This window comes from Urocampus carinirostris, chromosome 12 (assembly GCF_059441175.1).
Source record: "Urocampus carinirostris isolate Australia breed hairy pipefish chromosome 12, RoL_Ucar_1.0, whole genome shotgun sequence".
NCBI classification, from domain to species: Eukaryota; Metazoa; Chordata; class Actinopteri; order Syngnathiformes; family Syngnathidae; genus Urocampus; species Urocampus carinirostris.
The window spans coordinates 36067307-36087852 of NC_142360.1; the positions used below are offsets into that span (position 1 = coordinate 36067307).

General features: G+C 41.8%; 1 protein-coding gene across 1 annotated transcript in view; it reads left to right on the forward strand.

The window, feature by feature from the left end:
• The first annotated feature begins 2359 nt into the window (after nucleotides 1–2359).
• unc13a (unc-13 homolog A (C. elegans)) overlaps nucleotides 2360–20546 on the forward strand; it is a 100447-nt gene continuing 82260 nt past the window's right edge. The window contains exons 1-6 of the mRNA XM_088348900.1: nucleotides 2360–2643; nucleotides 14677–14706; nucleotides 14785–14884; nucleotides 18189–18306; nucleotides 20240–20363; nucleotides 20440–20510. Of these exons, the coding sequence (XP_088205026.1) occupies nucleotides 2622–2643; nucleotides 14677–14706; nucleotides 14785–14884; nucleotides 18189–18306; nucleotides 20240–20363; nucleotides 20440–20510 (465 nt within the window). The 5' untranslated portion in view covers nucleotides 2360–2621. The remainder of the gene's footprint in view (nucleotides 2644–14676; nucleotides 14707–14784; nucleotides 14885–18188; nucleotides 18307–20239; nucleotides 20364–20439; nucleotides 20511–20546) is intronic.

Consider the following 20546-nt stretch of genomic DNA (forward strand, 5'->3'; position numbering starts at 1 on the left):
GAGCCATTTAGGACCCGAAAGAGGACCCTTTTAGTGAGCCGAGCCGAAGAAGCCGGTTCTTGACCAACTGTACTAACTTTACTCAACTTCGTTCTACTCTGACTCGACTTAAAAATACCTCATTTAGGCCACAACGTCAGGGGAACCCTTGTATTTTTACCTTCATGCACTGTAAATTAAGTCGCTTCTTAATTAGTAATTTGGAGCCCTGATTTTTGTGCGCTGGCTAGATTTTCTTGTGCGCAGAGAATGTGCGAGGAGTGCGCAATTGCGCACGCGCGCAGCTTAGAGGGAACACTGGTCGGGCCGCGGGGGCAGCAGCCTCAGCAGGAAAACCCAGACCTGCCAATCCCCCAGCCACTTCAACCAGCTCATTTTGACAGGATCCCGAGGCGTTCCCAGGCCAGACTAGAGACATAGCCTCTCCAGCGTGTCCTTGGTCGTCCAAGTGTCTCCTGCCGGTGAGACATTCCCAGAACACTTTCTTATCAGATTCCCGAACCACCTCGACTGGTTTCTCTCAATGCGGGGGACAGGATTTCCCTTTCCTGGATGTAGTTTACAGGAGTCCCTCTCTGGAGCCAGACCTCAGGTGGGGTACGCTGGCACAGCCTGGAGGGACGACATGGGTCCCTCTTCCAATGGGCTCACCGATTGTGGGAGGGGCTAAAGAGGTTGGGTGCGTAGAGAGCAGCCAAAGAAGGGGTCCTTGGCGCACCGATCCCCGGCTAGAGAAACTGGCTTTTGGGTATCGATCCAATCCAAGTAAGTACAGGGCAGTATCAAACGGTACCGATCAGATACCTAAACCACTGAGTATCATATCGTACAATATACATTGCACAACTTTTTTAAGAGTATTAAAAAGAAAATACTTTTACTACACCAGTTGAGTTTTGGCCCTCTGTGCAATTGAGTTTTACACTACAACACCAAGGCAAATTTTTATAGGTGTTTGCATTTTTGTTTTATTTGACTTTGTAAAATTTACTATCTAGCTTTTTTCAATATTTTTACAACATGGTATCCGTAACTTCAAAATACTATTCTGGCTGAAATTATCATTGCAGCTCCTTTTCGTGTCGCGTGCAAATATGTGAAATTCTTAGACACACATTAAAAAAACTCTTCCTTTTTTATCTTTATGGGGGTTTGGGTTAGCATTTGGGTTGTATTTGAAACAGTCATTTTCTTGCATTTACCATTTTTATCATAGAACAAAAGAAAACCGACAGGACGCCCGTGAAATCACTCTTCTTTTCCATTCCTCCCACCTCCTATCCTCCAGCGAGGGTAAAGATAAAAACAGATGGACGCAGTGGGAAGGGAAAAAAAATCCATCCATCCATTATCTGCAGCGCTTATCCTCAGTAGGGTCGCGGGGGTGCTGGAGCCCAGCTATCTTCGGGTAGTAGGCAGGGGACACCCTGAACTGGTTGCCAGCCAATCGCACGGCACACAGGGACAGACAATTCGCTCGCTCATTCACACCTAGGGACAATTTGGACCGGCCAATTAACCTAACCTGCATATTTTTGGAATGTGGGAGGAAGCCCACGCCAGCACGGGGAGAACATGCAAACTCCACACAGGGGGTTTGATCTCACAACCTCAGAACAGTGCCGCACACGCGCTAACCACTGCACCGCCGTGCTGCAAAAAAAGAAATATATAGGGCAGCACGGCGGCGCAGTGGTTAGCGCGTGTGCGCCACAGTTCCAAGGTCTTGGGAACCTCCTGTGTGTGTTCAAATCCAGCTACCGGACTTTGTGTGCGGAGTTTGTATGTTCTCCCCGTGCTTGCGTGGGTTTCCTCTGGGCACTCTGGTTTCTTCCCACATTCCAAAAACATGCATTTCAGGTGGATTGGCCGGTCCGAATTGTCCCTAGATGTGAATGAGCGAGCGAGTTGTCTGTCCCTGTGTGCCCTGCGATTGGCTGGCAACCAGTTCGGGGTGTCCCCTGCCCACAGCCAGATGATTGCTGGGATGGGCTCCAGCACCCCCCGCGACCCCACTGAGGATAAGCGGTGCAGCTAATGAGATGAGATGAGGTGAGGTTCTAGAGAAAATGTTTATTTTTAAACTTTCTAAGGACATCTCAAACTACGCACCTTTAAGCTTATGGAGTCCTTTATTGATGGGAAAGATCATTTTAAAATTCAATAATTGCTTGTGTTGAATTTGGGGATAGTGACGCCTGGGCCGGAAATGGCCCGCGAGCTGTATAGCTGACACACGAGTAAACATTACAGGGGCGGGGCTACACACTTGACGTCACTCCTCCCGCCACGCCGTAGTGACGTCACTTAAATAAAGTGGAGAGGGAGTGAGCTGTCTTGTGCGTGCTGGTTCTGAACGCCTGGCAAAGATGGCCGAGCGGTAAAAAGACGACGAAACCTTTTTTTCTTTCTCTTCCCAATAAACGACGAGAGGACTGTCAAGCGACGAGGACATTTCCCCCCTCATGTGTTGCGTCGAGACGCCCGTCGGGCTGCGGTGGTGGTGGTGCCGGTGTTGTGGCTTCTGCTAGGCGGACGCGAGACATCCTCTTCCCCGCTTCTGAGGCGGCGTTCGACGGAAGCGAAGAAGCCGCAAATTGAGCTCCAAAGCCCGGCTGGAGATGTCATTGCTGTGTGTCGGAGGTAAGGCTCGTTTTAGCAATGTTAGCGTGTCATTTTGGGCACAAGGCTGTCCTTAATGTCCTGGTTTCAACCTGAAGTGCCCATTTCCAGAAGTATATTGATACTAGTGTACAGTAGACCCCCGAGATAAGACATTAATCTGTCCAGAGGCGGAGGAAATTGACGTTTAGAGGGGGATAAACCCCCCCAATACCTCAGATATTACAGGAAAATGGCACAATATTTTACAGTAATCCCTCATTTTTCATGAGGGTTGCATTCCAAAACCTTCCCGAGATGGTCAAAACCCGCGAAGTACAAACATGAAGTAATTGAGTATGTTCATTCTTTGAAATAAAATTTTACACATTCAAACCGAAGAGCAAATCCAATATTCAGGCTCAAGCATATCTTTAAAGGTAAGGTGCATCGTTTGAGGGGTCCTTTACCCCCAGGGTTGGGTAGGGTTACTTTAACTGGATTACTTTCAATTACTTTTGGATTACTCCAATACCAAATATGCTAATAAAAGACAAAAGAAACTAAATATGAATTAAATTATGACTCACAACACGTGGTAAGCATTCTCTCCTGGCTTTGATCTCTGGCAAAACTAACATAAAATGCGACAGAAACAAAATGAAAATAAATCCAAACAGCTTGCCAACATCATTTTTGCCGTTCCATGTAATCCGTTACTCCCCAAGCCTGCACAAAATTTAGTAATTTTATTCATGTATTAGTTTCTTTTGTCTTTTATTCGCATATTTTGTATTGGAGTAATCCAAGAGTAATTGAAAGTAATCCAGTCAAAAATAACCCTACCCAACCCTGTTTACCCCTTAATGTTCCTCTTAAATTCACCTAAAATCCCAACCCAAGGCGTACACAAAATAAATTAAATGATGGAGGATGGAGGGTTTGGGTATCTTTTGAAAGGTAACGCTCTGAGGTTGTGTCCCATACTGAAATAATCACTGCAATTGCTACTAACATTGAGTAATCTAAGTTGTAACACACAGAATTAGAAGGTTTTTATTCTTTTTTTCACATGGTTGCAAAAGAATGTAGCATGGCCATCTTAGCTGAAAACAAGCTTGGACAATAGCATCAAACCCTACCTGGTCCCGGGTCAGATTTGATTACAACATTGTCATTTACACATTTTTCTTAAGGTACAGACGCTCGCCTATTTACCACCATTTGACTTACATAAACCGGTAGATACGAACATTTTTTTTCCGGAATGTCGAAAAATATCCGCACATTGCTGTAATGCTCTTCATGGCACTTGGGATCACTAGTAGACCAGAATTTTCAGAGCGAAGGCTCCGGACCGGGACATAGGGGGAAATTAAATCTGATAGATATAAGGAGCAAGTCCATGCATGATTTTGTGTAAGACCAAGAGAACCTTAAAATTACATCTTTAGCTAACAGGGAGCCAATGCAGATTAGCTTGGGGTCATGTGATCAAACTTTCTTGTCTTAGTTAAAAGCCTCGCTGCAGCAATTTGTACCAGCTGAAGGCTCTTGATTTTGGACTTCGGGAGACCGGAGAGTAGTGGATTACAGTAATCGAGACGGGAGGTAAAAAACACATGAATTATAATCTCCGCATCCAACTGAGACAGCATAGGGCAAATTTTAGCAATGTTGCGAATATGGAAAAAGCTGTTATAGTAATATTCTTCACGTGTGTTTGAAAGGACACATTGGGGTCAAATATGACTCCTCCATTTTTGACTGAGTCACTCTGGGTGATATTACATTTGTCAGTGTTCAGATCAGTGTTTGAGAACAAGTCACGGCCTTTAGATGCACCAATAATTAACATTTCAGTCTTTTCAGAGTTAGGGCGCAAGAAGTTGAGTTACATCCATTATTTTATCTCAGTGAGGCAGGCCTCCAAATTTTCACGGCAGATTCCTCCATCGGAAGATATAGTTGAGTGTCACCTGCGTGCCAATGGAAACTGATATTATACTTGCGAATAATATTACCTAATGGAAGCATGTAAATGCTGAAAAGAAAAGGCCCAAATACTGAACCCTGCGGAACACCACAGGTAACACTAAAGGGCTCAGATGTCATTTCACCATATTTAACACAGTGCGTCCCATCTGAGAGGTAGGATCTGAACCATAAGAAGACGGTTCCTGAGAGACCAATACATTTTTCCAACCGTTCTAGTAAGATATTATGGTGCACAGTGTCAAAGGCAACGCTAAGGTCCAGCAGCAGCAAGAGTGATGAAGCGCCAGAGTCCATTGCCAGTAGAAGATCATTGCCCGCAATTTGAAAATTGTCGCTGACGCCATCTTCTGTCTGAAATCATCATTTTAGCCACTGTCAAGCTGCTCGTGTGGTGCATTCTCAGACGCGCGCTAAAAAAAGCTTTTCTTTTTTGTTTTTGGGGGGTTTGAGTTGGCAATTACTGTATTTGAAACTGGCCTTTTCTTACTTTCACCATGTTCATCCTAGAATTAAAGAAAACATGAAACGTGCATGGGAAATCAATCCAAAAATGATTTGCTGGTACCTAATATACTGTGCGTTCGCCGAGCTGTTTTACATCCGTATTCAACTTTGACAGCAACGTTACTGACGCGCAGGCAAAAAAAGGGGCGAGGCGACTGTTTTGTCCAAACAAAATGCACGAGGAAAATCTGCCAAGTAACATGTCATATTTTATTTGTATAGCCAATAATAACAAGGAGTCTCAAAGGGCTGCACTGACCACAGACTGTTACATACTACTGACAATTATCACACCATCTCCTGATCTAAAACCTACATGAGGACAGGGAAAAACTCAAACATAAGTGAAGTCATGTTTATTTGTGTAGACCTTAATCACAAGGAGACTTAAAGGGCTGCACAGACCAAAGATTATTGCAAACTGAAGACTACTACAACACCATCCCCTGATCTATAACTTACGTGAGGGCAAGGGAAAACTCAAACACATGTCAAGTCATGTTTATTTGTGTAGCCCTGAATCACAAGGAGTCTTAAAGGGCTGCACAGACCACAGATTATTTCAAACTGCAGACTATTATGACACCATCCCCTGATCTAAAACCTACACGAGGGTAAGGAAAAACCAAAAACCTCAGCATAAAGAATGAATGAAGAAATTTTGAGAAGGAACCGCTTATGAGCTTCCAGGCTGCAATAGATGTTGCATTGACAAACAATAAAAAGTAAACTGTGATACAGCTGTATACTGTATGCCACGGTCTCTAATTTTTAGATGGTGTGCCACAAAGTAATTGGACATATTTTTAATATATGTAATATCCAATTTTTGGTGTATTTAACGCCAATCGGGAATGTATAGTCAGCTGCTTAGATGAAACAATGGATGTTTTGGAAATGCAAATGAATAAATCCCACACCTCACCTGACCCCTTCCAATGATGTGCAAATTTTCGGGCTTTCGGTCAAAGGGACATTCATTCCACTAATCTATCAGCAGCAGCCATGTTTTGTTGACAAAAATGTGAAGGTCAAGAACAGGCCCCACCATTATGAAACCCCTCAATCTTCTCTACTCGAACCCCCGAGCAACCTGCAGAACAGACATCAAGTTCGAGATCAAGCCTGGTGCCTTCGTGTTGGCATGGCAACCGGCTAGGGTGGCCTCTGTCGTTTCATTAGGACGTTCTATTGTAGCCCGGTAGTGAAAACGAATTGTCTTTTAGCGGGCTTCGGCGGCCATAAACAAGAGATCTGACATCACGACTTGACTTTGAAGTGATGGATTGTGTTGTCACGCGTGCTGAATAAGCATTTTTTCCATGTGGGCGCAGAGGCTAACATATAATGAGCCCAGAGCGACTGTCAGGAACCAGAACAGGATCAGGACCCAATCGCGTGAGGTTCTCACACAAGCCTTTATTTTACGGGAAGTGGTGAGTCCTGCACGTTAGGCAGCCGGTCTGGCGTGGAAAGACAGGAAGCCAGAGACCGACGAGATTGATTCCAATTTCCCGAGTTGATACCGGACAGGACGGGACAAACAAGATGGATAGCGAATCAGGATATCAAAAATAAACAGGAGAAACTAGACGGGAACAAAAATAACAAACAGGACAAAAACAGACAGAAACAAAACTGGAACCCGAAATTAAACAGGACAAAAATAAACCGGAACAATACCGTACTGGAAATATCAACAGGCAAACAGGACCGAGTCAGAATCCACGTCTTGTGGAGCAGAAGTTCGTTTGACGGGCTGACAAAGGAAGCAAGAGAGCGCTGAGCTTAATATAGACAGAAAGCCAATCTCTCAACTAGCCGCAGCTGGCGCCACACGGGCGGGGCCAATTGGGCACCATGGCAACCATGACACACACGGGCGCGGCCAATTGCGCACCCTGGCTATCATGACAGCGACGGCAAAAGGACTCCTTTATTATCTACACTTGAACGATTATGATTGTTATAAAAAACATAACTTTCTCTCTTAATATATAATTAAGTTTACCCGGCCAATCTAATTATAAGGTGCACCCCCAATCTTTAGCGATTTTTCTTTATTTTTATACAAGGCACATAGAATTGAAACTACTGCAACGTCGAGGAATGCCCCCAAAATAACAAAATAGTGTTTGTGCATGGATGGATGGATGGAATTGAACCCGGTTCACGGTGTGGAATGCGCCGGATCCCATCCACTAAACCACTAGTTATCGGGCAACAAATGAAAAGGCATTAGGTCTTGTCCAGTCATTAGTATTTTTGGTCACAGTGCCAAATTGTTGATAGTATTTTTGGGCCGGGGCCGTAAAATTATTTTTCAGACATTAAACGATAGCCAACTGGCAATGTCATTACAAACTATTCTGAACTAAATGAGAATAAGTGCATTGTCGGAAGTAATTCGGTCGTCAGGAACAGTAAAAAGAGTACGGCATTGTGGGAAGATTCGGTCGTCCTGAAGAGTATATGACAAGTTATTTGGTTCGGTTTGATTCCTACCTTAGTTTGTACTCCAACTTGTGAGAGTTTTGGTCACGCAGGGAACAACTCAGTCTTTTTTCCCTTCTTTGTTTTTCTTGAGATTGTCATGACCAGCACAGGGTAGACCCAATCGCGTAACGCTTTCTCACAATTTTATTGATAGAAAGAGGAAGGGCGGCGCCCGCAATCCGATGCTCGCTGGACGCAAGTCGCTCTCGCAATCGGATTGTGATCCGAATATGGAAGTGGATCTTCCGTAGCGAGCGATGGCGGTGTCAGGGACGGAAAAAAGGGTTGATAGCCGGGACAGGAGAGCAAAAACGTGGTTGTCGGGATAAAAAACGGGTCGTAAGTCGGGACGGGAGAGCAAACGTGGTCGGGATCAAAACGGGTCGTAGCCGGAGACAAACAGGAGCAAAAACAGGACAGGCGACAGTCAGGGTAAAAAAAAGGCTTGCCTTGTATCACAGAGGTTCGCAGACGGACTGAGAACAGGAGACTGACAGGACTGGGTTTAACTAGGGACATGGAGCCAATCAGAGCCAGCAGCGGTTGGCGCCAAATGAGCGGGCACAGGTGATTCTCATCGGTAATCATAACAGAAATTCAAGATGATGATGGAGGGGTTCTGGGTTTACAGTTACTGACAGGGATTTATCAGTGGGTTGACAGGGAGTTAGCAGTTGCGTTTGACCGTCAATCTGAACATTTTGCCGTTAGATTCTTCAGGCTTTGCTTGACAATTTTTTGCTTGCATTGTTGGGTTTGAAGCCTATAAGGCTGTCTATCAGGAAGTTCTTATCACTTGCCAGGAAGTTGGTAACTTTTGTTCACTGTTGTACTGACCCCTACAGGTTCCGTCAGTTTTGGGGATAGCCTTGGTGAAGAAACTGTCTCTGATCCTGTTAGTCATTGTTTTAGAGAACCTGTGACATATGTCTGAAGACAGTTGGTCATAGAAGTTGTGACTAGGGTGAGAAGAGTCCTTAATTATGAGCCGGCAATATCCTCCGGACAGGGTAGAGATCAGCCGATGATTTCCTGGGTTGCGTTGATGGCGCAAGAAGTTGATTTACATCCATTTTTTTATCTCAGTGAGGCAGACCTCCAAATTTTCACAGCAGATTCCTCCATCAGAAGATATAGTTGAGTGTCATCTCTGTAGTAATGATTATACTTGCAAATAATATCACCAAATGGAAGCATGTAAATGCTGAAAAGAAGGGGGCCAAGTAATGAACCCTGCGGAACACCACAGGTAACACTAAAGGGCTCAGATGTCATTTCACCATATTTAACCCAGTGAGAGGTAGGATCTGAACCATAAGAGGACGGTTCCTGAGAGACCAATTCATTTTTCCAACCGTTCTAGGAAGATATTATGTTCCACAATGTCAAAGGCAGCACTAAGGTCCAGCAGCAGCAAGACTGATGAAGCGCCGGAGTCCATTGCCAGTAGATGTGGGTGATTTTCCTTATTCCGTCATTTGTGGTGATAGCCTTGGTGAAGAAACTGTCTCCGAGCCTGTTAGTCATCGTTTTAGGGAACTTGTGACATATGTCTGAAGACATTTGGTCATAGAGGTTGTGGTTGGGGTAAGAAGAGTCCTTAAAAATGAGCCTCCGGACAGGGTAGAGATCAGCCGATGATTTCCTGGGCTGTGTTGATGGCTTTCTCAAAGGTTTTCCTGTCTGCTGCTGTGCTCCTAGCACTAGTTTATGTGTCAGTTCTGTGTCTGACAGACAGTATATCCTTCTTGAGAAGGCTGCAAAATGATGAGACGTGATTATAGCAAACAAAGTCTCCTAAATTCCCTTGTGAATGGTGTCACGCCCCTGTGGGAACTGGTGTTGATTCCTCGGAAGCGCCTCCCTCGCCTCCTTTCGATTGAAACCATGGCTAAATGGCAGCTCCACCTCGGGCTGCATCCTTGTCAACATTTCTCCTCCAACGCTTTCCCCCTTCCTAAACAACTCCCCTCTCTCTCACCCTTTTTCTCACACTCTCCTACGATCTCCTGCTGCCATGTGGCGAGCATGCACGTGCAAACCCTTCCCCAGCCTTTCTCTCGTGCTCCATTAATCTGTGTGTGTGTGTGTGTGTGTGAGCTGGCACAGCGAGCAGCATCCCCAACTCTAAAAATAACCGCTTCAGCTCGAGGTTGGGGGTGCCGGAAAGAAAAGTGATGGGGGAGCGATGGCGAGGGGAGAGCTCGTCGCTTGAAGGCGTATTGCAGTTGAGCGGCACGACTGGGGGAGTGGGGAAGGAATGGGCGCGGAATATGTTTCTGCAGAATGATGATTTCATTCTCGAACAAAATAAGGAAATTTGTTCAAATGTAGGGCAGTGCTCGCATTGTATTTCCTGAGGTGATACATTCTACCCTGCATGCAGTGTTCATTTTACCTGTGAAAAGTGATGGGTCCCGGGGACTCGCATGCTCAAAAATCTATGGGTCCCAACAGAGATCTATGGGTCCCCAAAATTTGGTGTTGTATTGAAATTGTAAATCGGCGACAAACATATAATATAAATCAATATATTCATTCAGTTTTAATTATCACCGTTTATTGATAATACAAATCGGTTATCACTTCAAGAGTTTTCAGTTCACAAAAATATTGTACATTATACAAAATAATATTGCTGAAATATTAGTCTATATATTTATGCAGTTTTAATCATCACAGTTAATTGGTAATACAAGGCAGTTATCACTTCAGGTTTTCAGTTCATATACTCTTCGTGGTTTGCTGTCCCGCCACAGTTGTAATGCCTTCTCAAGGTCCTATAGCAGCAACGGAATTTCCATAGCTAATTTGTGGTTTTCATTGTCGTGGTGCCGATCGAATGTGCTCTTCTTCGTATTGCAAAATGATTTATGCAATCCAGTTTTTTTGTCACGCTGGGTACAAGCATCACAGAACATGTAGCCTCCATTATCATCCTCCTCATAGCGTAACCAGGAATATAATTGAGTCCATTTTGGCAGAAAAGTCCTTTTCTTGCTAGCAGTATTCTTTTGTTTATTTTCTTTCGTCGAATCGTTCGCTTCAACACACCTGCTTTTCTTGCCGGAATTATTGCCGTTGTTCTCACTCTCTGCATTATGTTTCGACTTATTACTGACACTGAAGAAATAATCAATTTTGTGTTGATTTTTACCTAATACTGTTTTTTCGGAGGCATACTTAACCTTCACTCGACGACAAGCACCACAACAATGACGTCATCTCGAAGCAACGAGATCTCGTTTGCCGAGATCGGCGTGCAGACGAAATTTCGAACCGCGAGACCAAAACAACAATGGCGGATCTGCCTGACGAAAAGTTTGGAGTGCAATAAATCTTTGTTAAAAAAAAAGTAATCGGGTAATAATGACAACTTAGTGTCAAAAAAGTTGCGTCCCGGGGACGCATGTTGATTCGACACTATGAGTCTAGGAAGCGGGCAAACGAGAACACTGTGCATGTTTAACAAATTCCACCTAATAGTGGATTTTTTTTCTTGTTTGGGTCGTCGTTTGTGAAATGTTGGGTCCTGGAGTTAGTCTAGGTCAGTGGTTTTCAACCTATTTTGAACCAGGGCATGTTTTTTACATTGGAAACATTTTGCGGCACACCACTAACCAAAATTGTTATAAAATGACACTGAACAGTATGTTTTATCACAATATAGTTTATAATACCCCCAGTTTTTACAGCACAGACACTTGACAATGACAATATTTTCAGAAAATGATTCATAAATGTTAGTTAAATTTAAATTGGATAATTTCTCACCGCACACCTGACGATCTCTCACGGCACACTAGTGTGTCGTGGCACAGTGCTTTGCTAGAGCTTCTGGGTAGAACTTTTTTGTGGGTTAAAGTTCTGTGGCTTTTTCATAAAGTGTTTCAACAATGAACATAGATTGTTTATGAGCTTCCATGTAAAGAATTATTTAGTGATTTGTCTGTTGGTGTGACACCTTGGCTGAAAACAGTAGTTTAAATTGTGTCCTATACTTTGAATCAGTATAGCATGTGCAACAATAAGTGCTGCGTGTATCATGTTAAATAGTTGCATAAGTTCTATTTTATCGTGGGCCGTACAGTGTTCATTTTACCTCTGAAAAGTGATGGGTCCCGGGGACTCAAAAATCTATGGGTCCCCAAAATTTAGTATTATCGAGGTTGAAATTGTAAATCGGTGACAAATATATAATAAAAATCTATTCATTCAGTTTTAATCATCAAATTATTAATTTATTTTCTGTATCAAATTATTGTTGGTGATATACCGATTAAAGGGATAACCACAAACCTGTCTTTCTTTCATTTTATCCTTTTATACTTCCTTTTTTTCTTAACTTCTTTATACAACATCATAATTCGTAATATAATGCATCAAAGCAAGTGAGCCGTTTGAGAGCCGGCTCTCTTTAATGAGTTGAGCCGAAAAAGCCGGTTCTCTAAAAAGAGACGGACTTTTCACTACACAAGTCGAGATCGGCAAGCAGACGAAAACTCGAACCGCGAGACCAAAACAACATCTGCCGGATCTGCCTGCCGAAAAGTTTGGAGTGCGGTAAATCTTTGTTTGAAAAAAAAATGTAATCAGGTAATAATGACAATTTTGTGTCAAAAAAGTTGCATCCCAGGGACACACGTTGATTTGAGACTATGCGTCCCCGTAGTTTCCTGACTCATTCTCTAAATCGTGCAGCAGTCTTCCTATTCTGCTCCTGGGGAAGTGACAATCCACTTAATAGTCTACAGCACACTAACGGAATAAAAGACATACCAAGAGCCTTTATATTTCACGAGTTTATGTAACCAATTCAAAAGGAAATGGCTCATATGCACGGTTGCAGAGATTGAAGGCCAACCCTCCTGCCACGTCAATGGCGCTCGTTTTGCGGGTTTGTCTGAACATTTGGTAACTGAACACAATGTCTTGTCTTGAATGTCAAGGCAGAATCAAGGCTTTGAAACAAGGCAGAGATAAAAAGTCAGCGCCGTGAATATTAATGCCTTACTTATGAACACCGGGACCCCGGTTATACGGCTGTGCTGCGGGATGGGATGAATAATAAATGGGGCCCTTGACGTCACTGTGGTTTTAAAGCGTTTGTCCAAAGCCACTGAAGGTTCTTTGCGGGGAGGTTTGCGCGATTATTTCACAAAGCGAGCTGCGTCTTGGTCTATCGACCTTTCGCAGGTTTTCCGCAACTCTGTGGAAAGATCTCTAAAATGAGTTACTGCAAATGAGATGTATCAGTGTAGGGTATTGCATCGTGTAACTTGGTCTCCATCAACCATCTTGTACACTCTTTTTTTTCCTAAAACTAGTGACCTACCTGAGGTGAAATACACTTTGAAAAAGTTGGGTTAAAGGTAACCCAAGTTAAGGGGAAAAAAACGAACCACCCAAGTACTTGGGTCTATGTGACCCATTTTCTGAGTTGTTTTACACAAAGCACACAATTTGTTTTGGTTTTTTTTCCAAACAAAATCAAAGTTGGTCTGTTTTTGACTCAAACCTTGGGCTATTTTAACCCAAATGAGTGTAGATTTTTACACTACCCAGTAAGGTTTAAACAAGCAAATGCTTGATATCAAATCAAACATCACTAACGGTCTATATTAATGCGTAATGAAGCAACTCACTTAATTAAAAAAAATGTGTTGTACACTCAAAAACATCTGGATCAAAAATGGACCAACCCGATGTTGTTTTGTAGAAATGATCCCCACAAAAATTGCGTAATGTATAGCTGTTTGGGATAATTGGACTTGTTAAAAGTTATTTGAAATAGCAAATCCGTTTTATCTGAAAACGTTTTGGGTAGGAAAAAAACAGCATTTTATGGATTATTTTCTTGTATTGTGACGGAATTTTGACAAGTGATTTGTTTGTTGGTCAGTCAAAAGAACTGAACTCTAAAGAATCCTGCCTCAATTACACTTAATTCTGCAGAATCCTACCTCGAATGAACTGAACTCTAGATTATCTTTGCTCAATTACACTGAATTCTACAGACACCAACCCCTCAATTGAACTGAACTTTAAATAATCATTCCTCAATTACACTGAATTCTACAGAATCCTACCTTGAATGAACTGGACTCTAAATTATCTTCGCTCAATTACACTGAACCCTAGATAATCCTACCCCAATTGAACTGAACTTAATGTAATCATACCTAAATTACACTGAACTCTAAATAATCTTTGCTCAATTACACTGAACCCTAGAGAATTCTACCTCAATTGAAATGAACTCTAAATAATCCTACCTCAATTACACTGAATTCTACAGAAACCTATCCCTCAATTGAACTGAACTCTAAAAAAAAATCCTTCCTCAATTACACTGAATTCTACAGAATCCTACCTTGAATGAACTGGACTCTAAATTATCTTCGCTCAATTACACTGAAACCTAGATAATCCTACCCCAATTGAACTGAACTTAATGTAATCATACCTAAATTACACTGAACTCTAAATAATCTTTGCTCAATTACACTGAATTCTACAGAAACCTACCTCGATTGAACTGAACTCGAAATAATCCTTCCTCAATTACACTGAATTCTACAGAAACCTACCTCGATTTAGCTGAACTGTCAATTATATTTGCTCAATCATACTGAACCCTAGAGAATTCTACCTCAATTAAATTGAACTCTAAATAATCCTACTTCAATTGAACTGAACTCTAAATAATCTTAGCTCAATTGCTCTGAATTCTAAAGAATTCTACCACAGTTTAACTGAACTCTAAAGAATACTACCTATATTGAACTGAACTCTAAATAATCTTAGCTCAATTACTCTGAATTCTACAGAATTCTACCTCAATTGAACTGTACCCACAATCACACAGAACTTAATCCTACCTCAATTGAACTCAACTAATGAGAACCCTTTCTCAACTGAACCAAATTCAAATAACCCTAGCTTAACCGATCCCTCTCTAAACTCAACTCTACTAACTTTTGCTCAACTGTCTAGAGCTGTTCAATATTTGCAGAGGATGAACTCATTAAAAGTGATACAGTTCATTATCTAATATCTAATTTGGTGTCTTTGCAGTGAAAAAAGCTAAGCTTGATGGACCCCAAGGTAAGATATTTATTTACAGTACAATTTTTGCATACCAACAAAAGTACATATATGTATTGGTGGATTTTTTTTTTGCAGAAAAATTCAACACTTACGTGACCCTGAAGGTGCAAAATGTCAAGAGCACCACCATCGCCGTGCGTGGCAGTCAGCCTTGCTGGGAACAGGATTTTATGTTGTGAGTCTGTCTACCTTTTTTTGCAAATCCTCGTCACCATTTAGTTTCCATTCTAGCGGAATGTCTGCCAAATATTGAGCCCTACACCATAGCATTGCTTCTCCATAAATGCTCTAGAGCAGTGTTCTCCAACACCTTTAAAGCTGAGAGCTACTTTTCATCACTAATTAGCACAAAGGGCACCCAGTTTGATATAAATTTCTTAAATAACAACTTATCATTTTATTACTATGTTGTTTTTATATTTTTTCTGTTATCAATATGTTATTACTATGTTATTTACAGGTTATTTATTCGAAGTAGGGTTAAATAGACTCGTTCATACACTAAAAAAATCAATTTACTAGAAAGTCACAATGACCATCATTGGTGAGCTATTTTCAGAACAGGTCTGCGGGCATCTCAGCTGTCCTTAGGGGGTACCCTGGTGCCCGCGGGCACCACGTTGGAGACTCCTGCTCTATGGGATTGAAGTCTGAGCTTTGGGCTGGCCATTCCATTGTAGAGTTTGCTTAATGTTTTGGTGTTGTTGTCTTGTTGGAAGGTGAACCTCCGCACCATTCTCAGGTCTCTTGCGGACTCCCAACAGATTTTCTGCCGGAATTGCATGTTATTTGGCCCCATCCATCTTTTGACTGCGGAAGAAAAGCAACCCTAGAGCATGATGCTGCCACCACTATGCTCAACAGTGGGGATGGTGTTTTAATGGTGATGTGCTGTGTTACTCTTACGCCAAACGAACGCTTTTCACTCAGCCCAAAAATGTCAATTTTGGTGTCATCTAACTAGAGCATCTTGTTCCACATTTTATTTTTGTCTCTTACGTGGTTTCTTGCAAACACCAAATGGGCCTTTTTTTGGTATTCTTTCGAAAAATACAGATTTATGCAGAGTAAGACTAATACTGTCCTGTGCACAGATTGTCCCACTTATTGCCTGCAGGTCATCCAATGTGACCATGACTACTCTTTGTTGCTTCTCTGTTTAGTTTTTCCTTGTTTGGGCCAAAAGTTTAGTAGGGGGGCTAGGTCTTGGTTGGTATGTTTTTTGTTTTATTAAGTTTTAAGCCTAAAATGTGGCAATCTTACAACGTTCTTTGTGGAGCAATATTTTTGCTAGGCACTGTTCAAAAATAACTGCGGTAGTACTGCATCTGTTCAAGGGCAACTCTGCCATTTCTTTGTGTTCAATAACTCCATTGCGTCCACAAACTTTCAATGACGACAGTAAGAATGAGACAAGTGGGCGCGAATCGTTTCCTCTCGCTGTGCGGCTGCTCCTTTGTGATTTTGCCAGTTGTGACTCATCGGCATGGCTAAAGGAGCTCCTGAAAAAGCTCCGAGTTATGAACATGACGTGACAACTTCAGGTCCATGTGGATCTAGCCACAGATTTCCAATGACTCATAAAGGCCTGACAACAATCTGTTATACCAGCTCAGTAGCCTGGATGGTAAGGCGCCCGCTTTGAGACTGGGAGGTTCGGGTTCGCGCCCCGGCCGAGTCATTCCTAAGACTTAAAAAGTGGTCGGCGGCGCCCTCTGTTGGCTGCGGCTGCATCGGCTCGCTACAACGGGTCAGGTGCAATCGACATTTCGTTCTGTGTACATTGTTACACAGAATGACAATACAAGGAAATTATTATTATTATTAATTATTATCTTTCTTTGTGCTCGTTTTGTATCCACTTAAAGAATGAATTAACGACTATTCATTCATTTTTTTACTAAAATAAGAACTCAAAGTTTCTAAGGTCTTGGGAACCTCCTGTGTGGGTTCAAATCCAGCTACCGGACTTACTGTGCGGAGTTTGTATGTTCTCCCCGTGCTTGCGTGTGTTTCCTCCGGGCACTCCGGTTTCCTCCCACATTCCAAAGACATGCATTTCAGGTGGATTGGCCGGTCCAAATTGTCCCTATGTGTGAATGAGCGAGCGAGTTGTCTGTCCCTGTGTGCCCTGCGATTGGCTGGCAACCAGTTCAGGGTGTCCCCTGCCTACTGCCCGATGATTTCTGGGATGGGCTCCAGCACCCCCGCGACCCTACTGAGGATAAGCAGTGCAGCTGATGAGATGAGATGAGATGAGAACTCAAAGTTGGGTTGCACATTACACTCTATATTCTAGCAATAATTGATTAGTCAAATAATTTCGTTGACCAATCGCGTAGCCCGATTCATCATGAGATACACCAAAGAGTTGTTTCAGTTGTGCTTTTTTCTGATTATTATATTTGTGATCTTTCCGGACAACCTTCTGTTTTCTCCATACCTTTATGTACATAATCTATATCACTATCTGTCTAGTGGTTAGGTTTTGGCACTCGCACTACCGAAACTCTGTCTCCATTCACGTTGCATACAATCTAGTTCTATTTTGGTCAGTGACATTATATATACACAGGGTTGGGTAGGGTTACTTTAACTGGATTACTTTCAATTACTTTTGGATTACTCCAATACCAAATTTGCTAATAAAAGACAAAAGAAACTAAATATGAATTAAATGATGACTCACAACACGTGGTAAGCTTTCTCTCCTGGCTTTGATCTCTTTGATCTCCGGCAAAACTAACATAAAATGCGACAGTAACAAAATGAAAATAAATCCAAACAGCTTGCCAACATCATTTTTGCCGTTCCATGTATTCCGTTACTCCCCAAGCCTGCACAATTTTTTTTAATTTTATTCATGTTTAGTTTCTTTCGTCTTTTATTAGCATATTTGATATTGGAGTAATCCAAAAGTAATTGAAAGTAATCAAGTTAAAGTAACCCTACCCAACCCTGTATATACATACGATAGCCCTTACTGTAGATTCAATTCCATGCGCCTTGTAGAATGTGTGCATTTTATATGACTAAAGACTATTTTTTTTTTGAGGGTGTGCCCATATAATTTGGTGCGCCTTATGACGACGAAAATATGCTAACCCAATTCTGAGTTGCGGAAAATTCCAAATGGCCAACGCTTAGTCGTCACGTGCAATGAATTTAAGTTGATTAAATTTACGAAGAAAATACTAATGAGCTCTCTCTCTGTAAATAACAAAATGAATCCTGGGCGTCGCCTTCTCCGTTTCATTTCCTTTCCCCCCTTTTCCCTTTTATGAAGCGCCACGCCATGATACAATTTACTAGATCATATCCTCGGCTTCCAAGGAAACAGAGATGTATTTTCATATCAAGGCTGCGGCTATTATTGGATTTGGATCAGTTAAGATAGCCTGAATCTAAGGAAGCTTGCTTGCTTGCTACATCCAAGTTCGTGCTCACCTGAATGTATTGGTTTTTACCCTTACCCATAGCGAGATAAACCGACTAGACCTGGGCTTGACTGTGGAGGTGTGGAACAAAGGCCTGATCTGGGACACAATGGTCGGTACCTTATGGATCCCGCTGAGTAGCATCCGGCAGTCCAATGAGGTATGAGGAATTCTTACTTTACATCCTTACAAATAGTAGGGACAAGGGATATACAATAACGTTGATTTTTCTACCAATATTGATAACTGATGGAATTTTGCTTCTGGAGACTGGTACTGATAACTGATTACTTTGTTTTGTTTTCAAAACATCACGCAAAATACTGTCTTTTCTTCATTACAATAACGTTATACAAACTAGAGCTTGACTTCATTAATCAGTCAATCGATACTTACTTTTTAAGTAATAACTATCATAGAAAGATATTGTCATGAGCACTATAGAACTGTGGTAAGTTAACACTGTAGTACACACTCAAAATGAGGAGAGAAGACATCAATGGATTTTCAACTTGCAAAGGAGAGGCACCTCAGGTAAGAGAGTTCCATCCTGTCTGTAAGCCCTCCTCTAACCCCCCTCTTTTTATTAAATCTTCAAGCTTAAGAAAACAAATCAGAGCTAAGAGGTGTGGTAAACAAAGAACAGCAACATGATTGGCTGATAGTGACAATTATTTAATATTTTAAACAACAAACAACAGTGGACGATAATAGTCAAAAGAAGATACTGGCATCCTATGAAATCTCGTTGGAATTTATCCAATAGTAAAAACAGAATAGACTTGTCACACTGACTTAAGAGTATTGCAGATAGTTCATATGATTATCAGTGTCATCATATTATCATTATGTCATACAGTTATCATTTAAAAATGTGTCACTTCTAAAGTGCCCCAATACTGAATGTCACACATGCCTTGTCCAAGATAAATATATCACTGATTCTTAAGTGGTATTATCTTAGCTGTACACGTTTATTGCTATAATAAATAAATATAGAAATGCTAAATGGGAAGAATGTAACATTTGGAAAATTACGGCTGTAGAGATCCCTCATAGCAGCGTACATGAAACATATTTATGATTTTCTAAAGGAGTACAAAACAGGAAGTACAGTACACTTTTAATATGTCAGAAAAGTAACACATTGTGTTGCACCAAAAATATTCTTTTACGGATTTGATCAGGCAGTCAATTTTAATCAACGAGCTTAGCGAACACGGGAAAAGAAAAATTATTTTTAACAAAACAAAACTCCATTTACTCGACAAAGTTTAGAAGCCTGTAAAATGCCAACAGCCTGTACACATCTTGAGGCATGCGACGGATTATGGCCGAGGCCTCCGATGCCTCCCTCACGTGAGGAAGAGGTAGAAAGGAGAGATGACCAAGTTCTGGCACTACTTTTATTGAAAATCAAAATCTATGATTACGAAGAATATAAATGCTTAGAATCCTACTCACTGACTCCAGTGCCTCGCACACATTGTGAAGAGCCAAAGAGGAAAACTGAAATACCCAATATTACGTTTTGCTATAGAGTATGTAAATAGTGCTACGGAAAATACACACTGTAATAAAAATAGGGTAATATGTACATGTGGGGGTTGGGTCTATTCTATTCTATTCTTCTATTCTAATGTGGGCTTTTACTCCCCCGGGTGGAGTTAAAGAGCCTCATGGCATGAGGAAGAAATGATCTCCTCAGTCTGTCCGTGGAACAAGACTGTGACAGCAGTCTATCGCTGAAGCTGCTCTTCTTTTTGGAGACTTTTTGCTGTGTAATGAATGTAATGAGTCCATGATTGACCGCAGCTTGTTCAGTGCCCGTCTCTCAGCTACAGTGTACTTGTATGTGTACTAACTACACAGTGTAGAGCATGTTACTACTTCTATAGAAAATCAAAATATATTCTAGTGAGAAAGCGTAGAATTTTTCTAATAACTCATTATCGGGTCTTTTTGGTCTATCGAGCCGATTACTGTAACGTTAACGTAATAACCTCCGGCCCAATGATTATCTCTAAAATGGACACAAGATGTTGTTTTTTTGGGGGGTCCAATTTGTGTTTATAATACACTTTTTCTCCCAGGAGGGTCCGGGTCAATGGTTGACGCTGGACTCTAATGTAATCATGGCTGAGAATGAAATCTGCGGCACCAAAGATCCAACCTTTCACAGGTTGCTGCTGGACACACGCTTCGAACTGCCACTAGGTTTGACGTCTTTTTCATTTCTGGGGTTTTCATGAAAAGTTTGTTTATGTTCATTGCATTATTGCAAATGTTACAGACATTCCTGAAGAAGAGGCACGGTACTGGGCCAAGAAACTTGAGCAACTTAATGCCATGAGGGACCAAGATGTAAGCGCTTTTCTGTACTTTATCTATTTTTGTTCC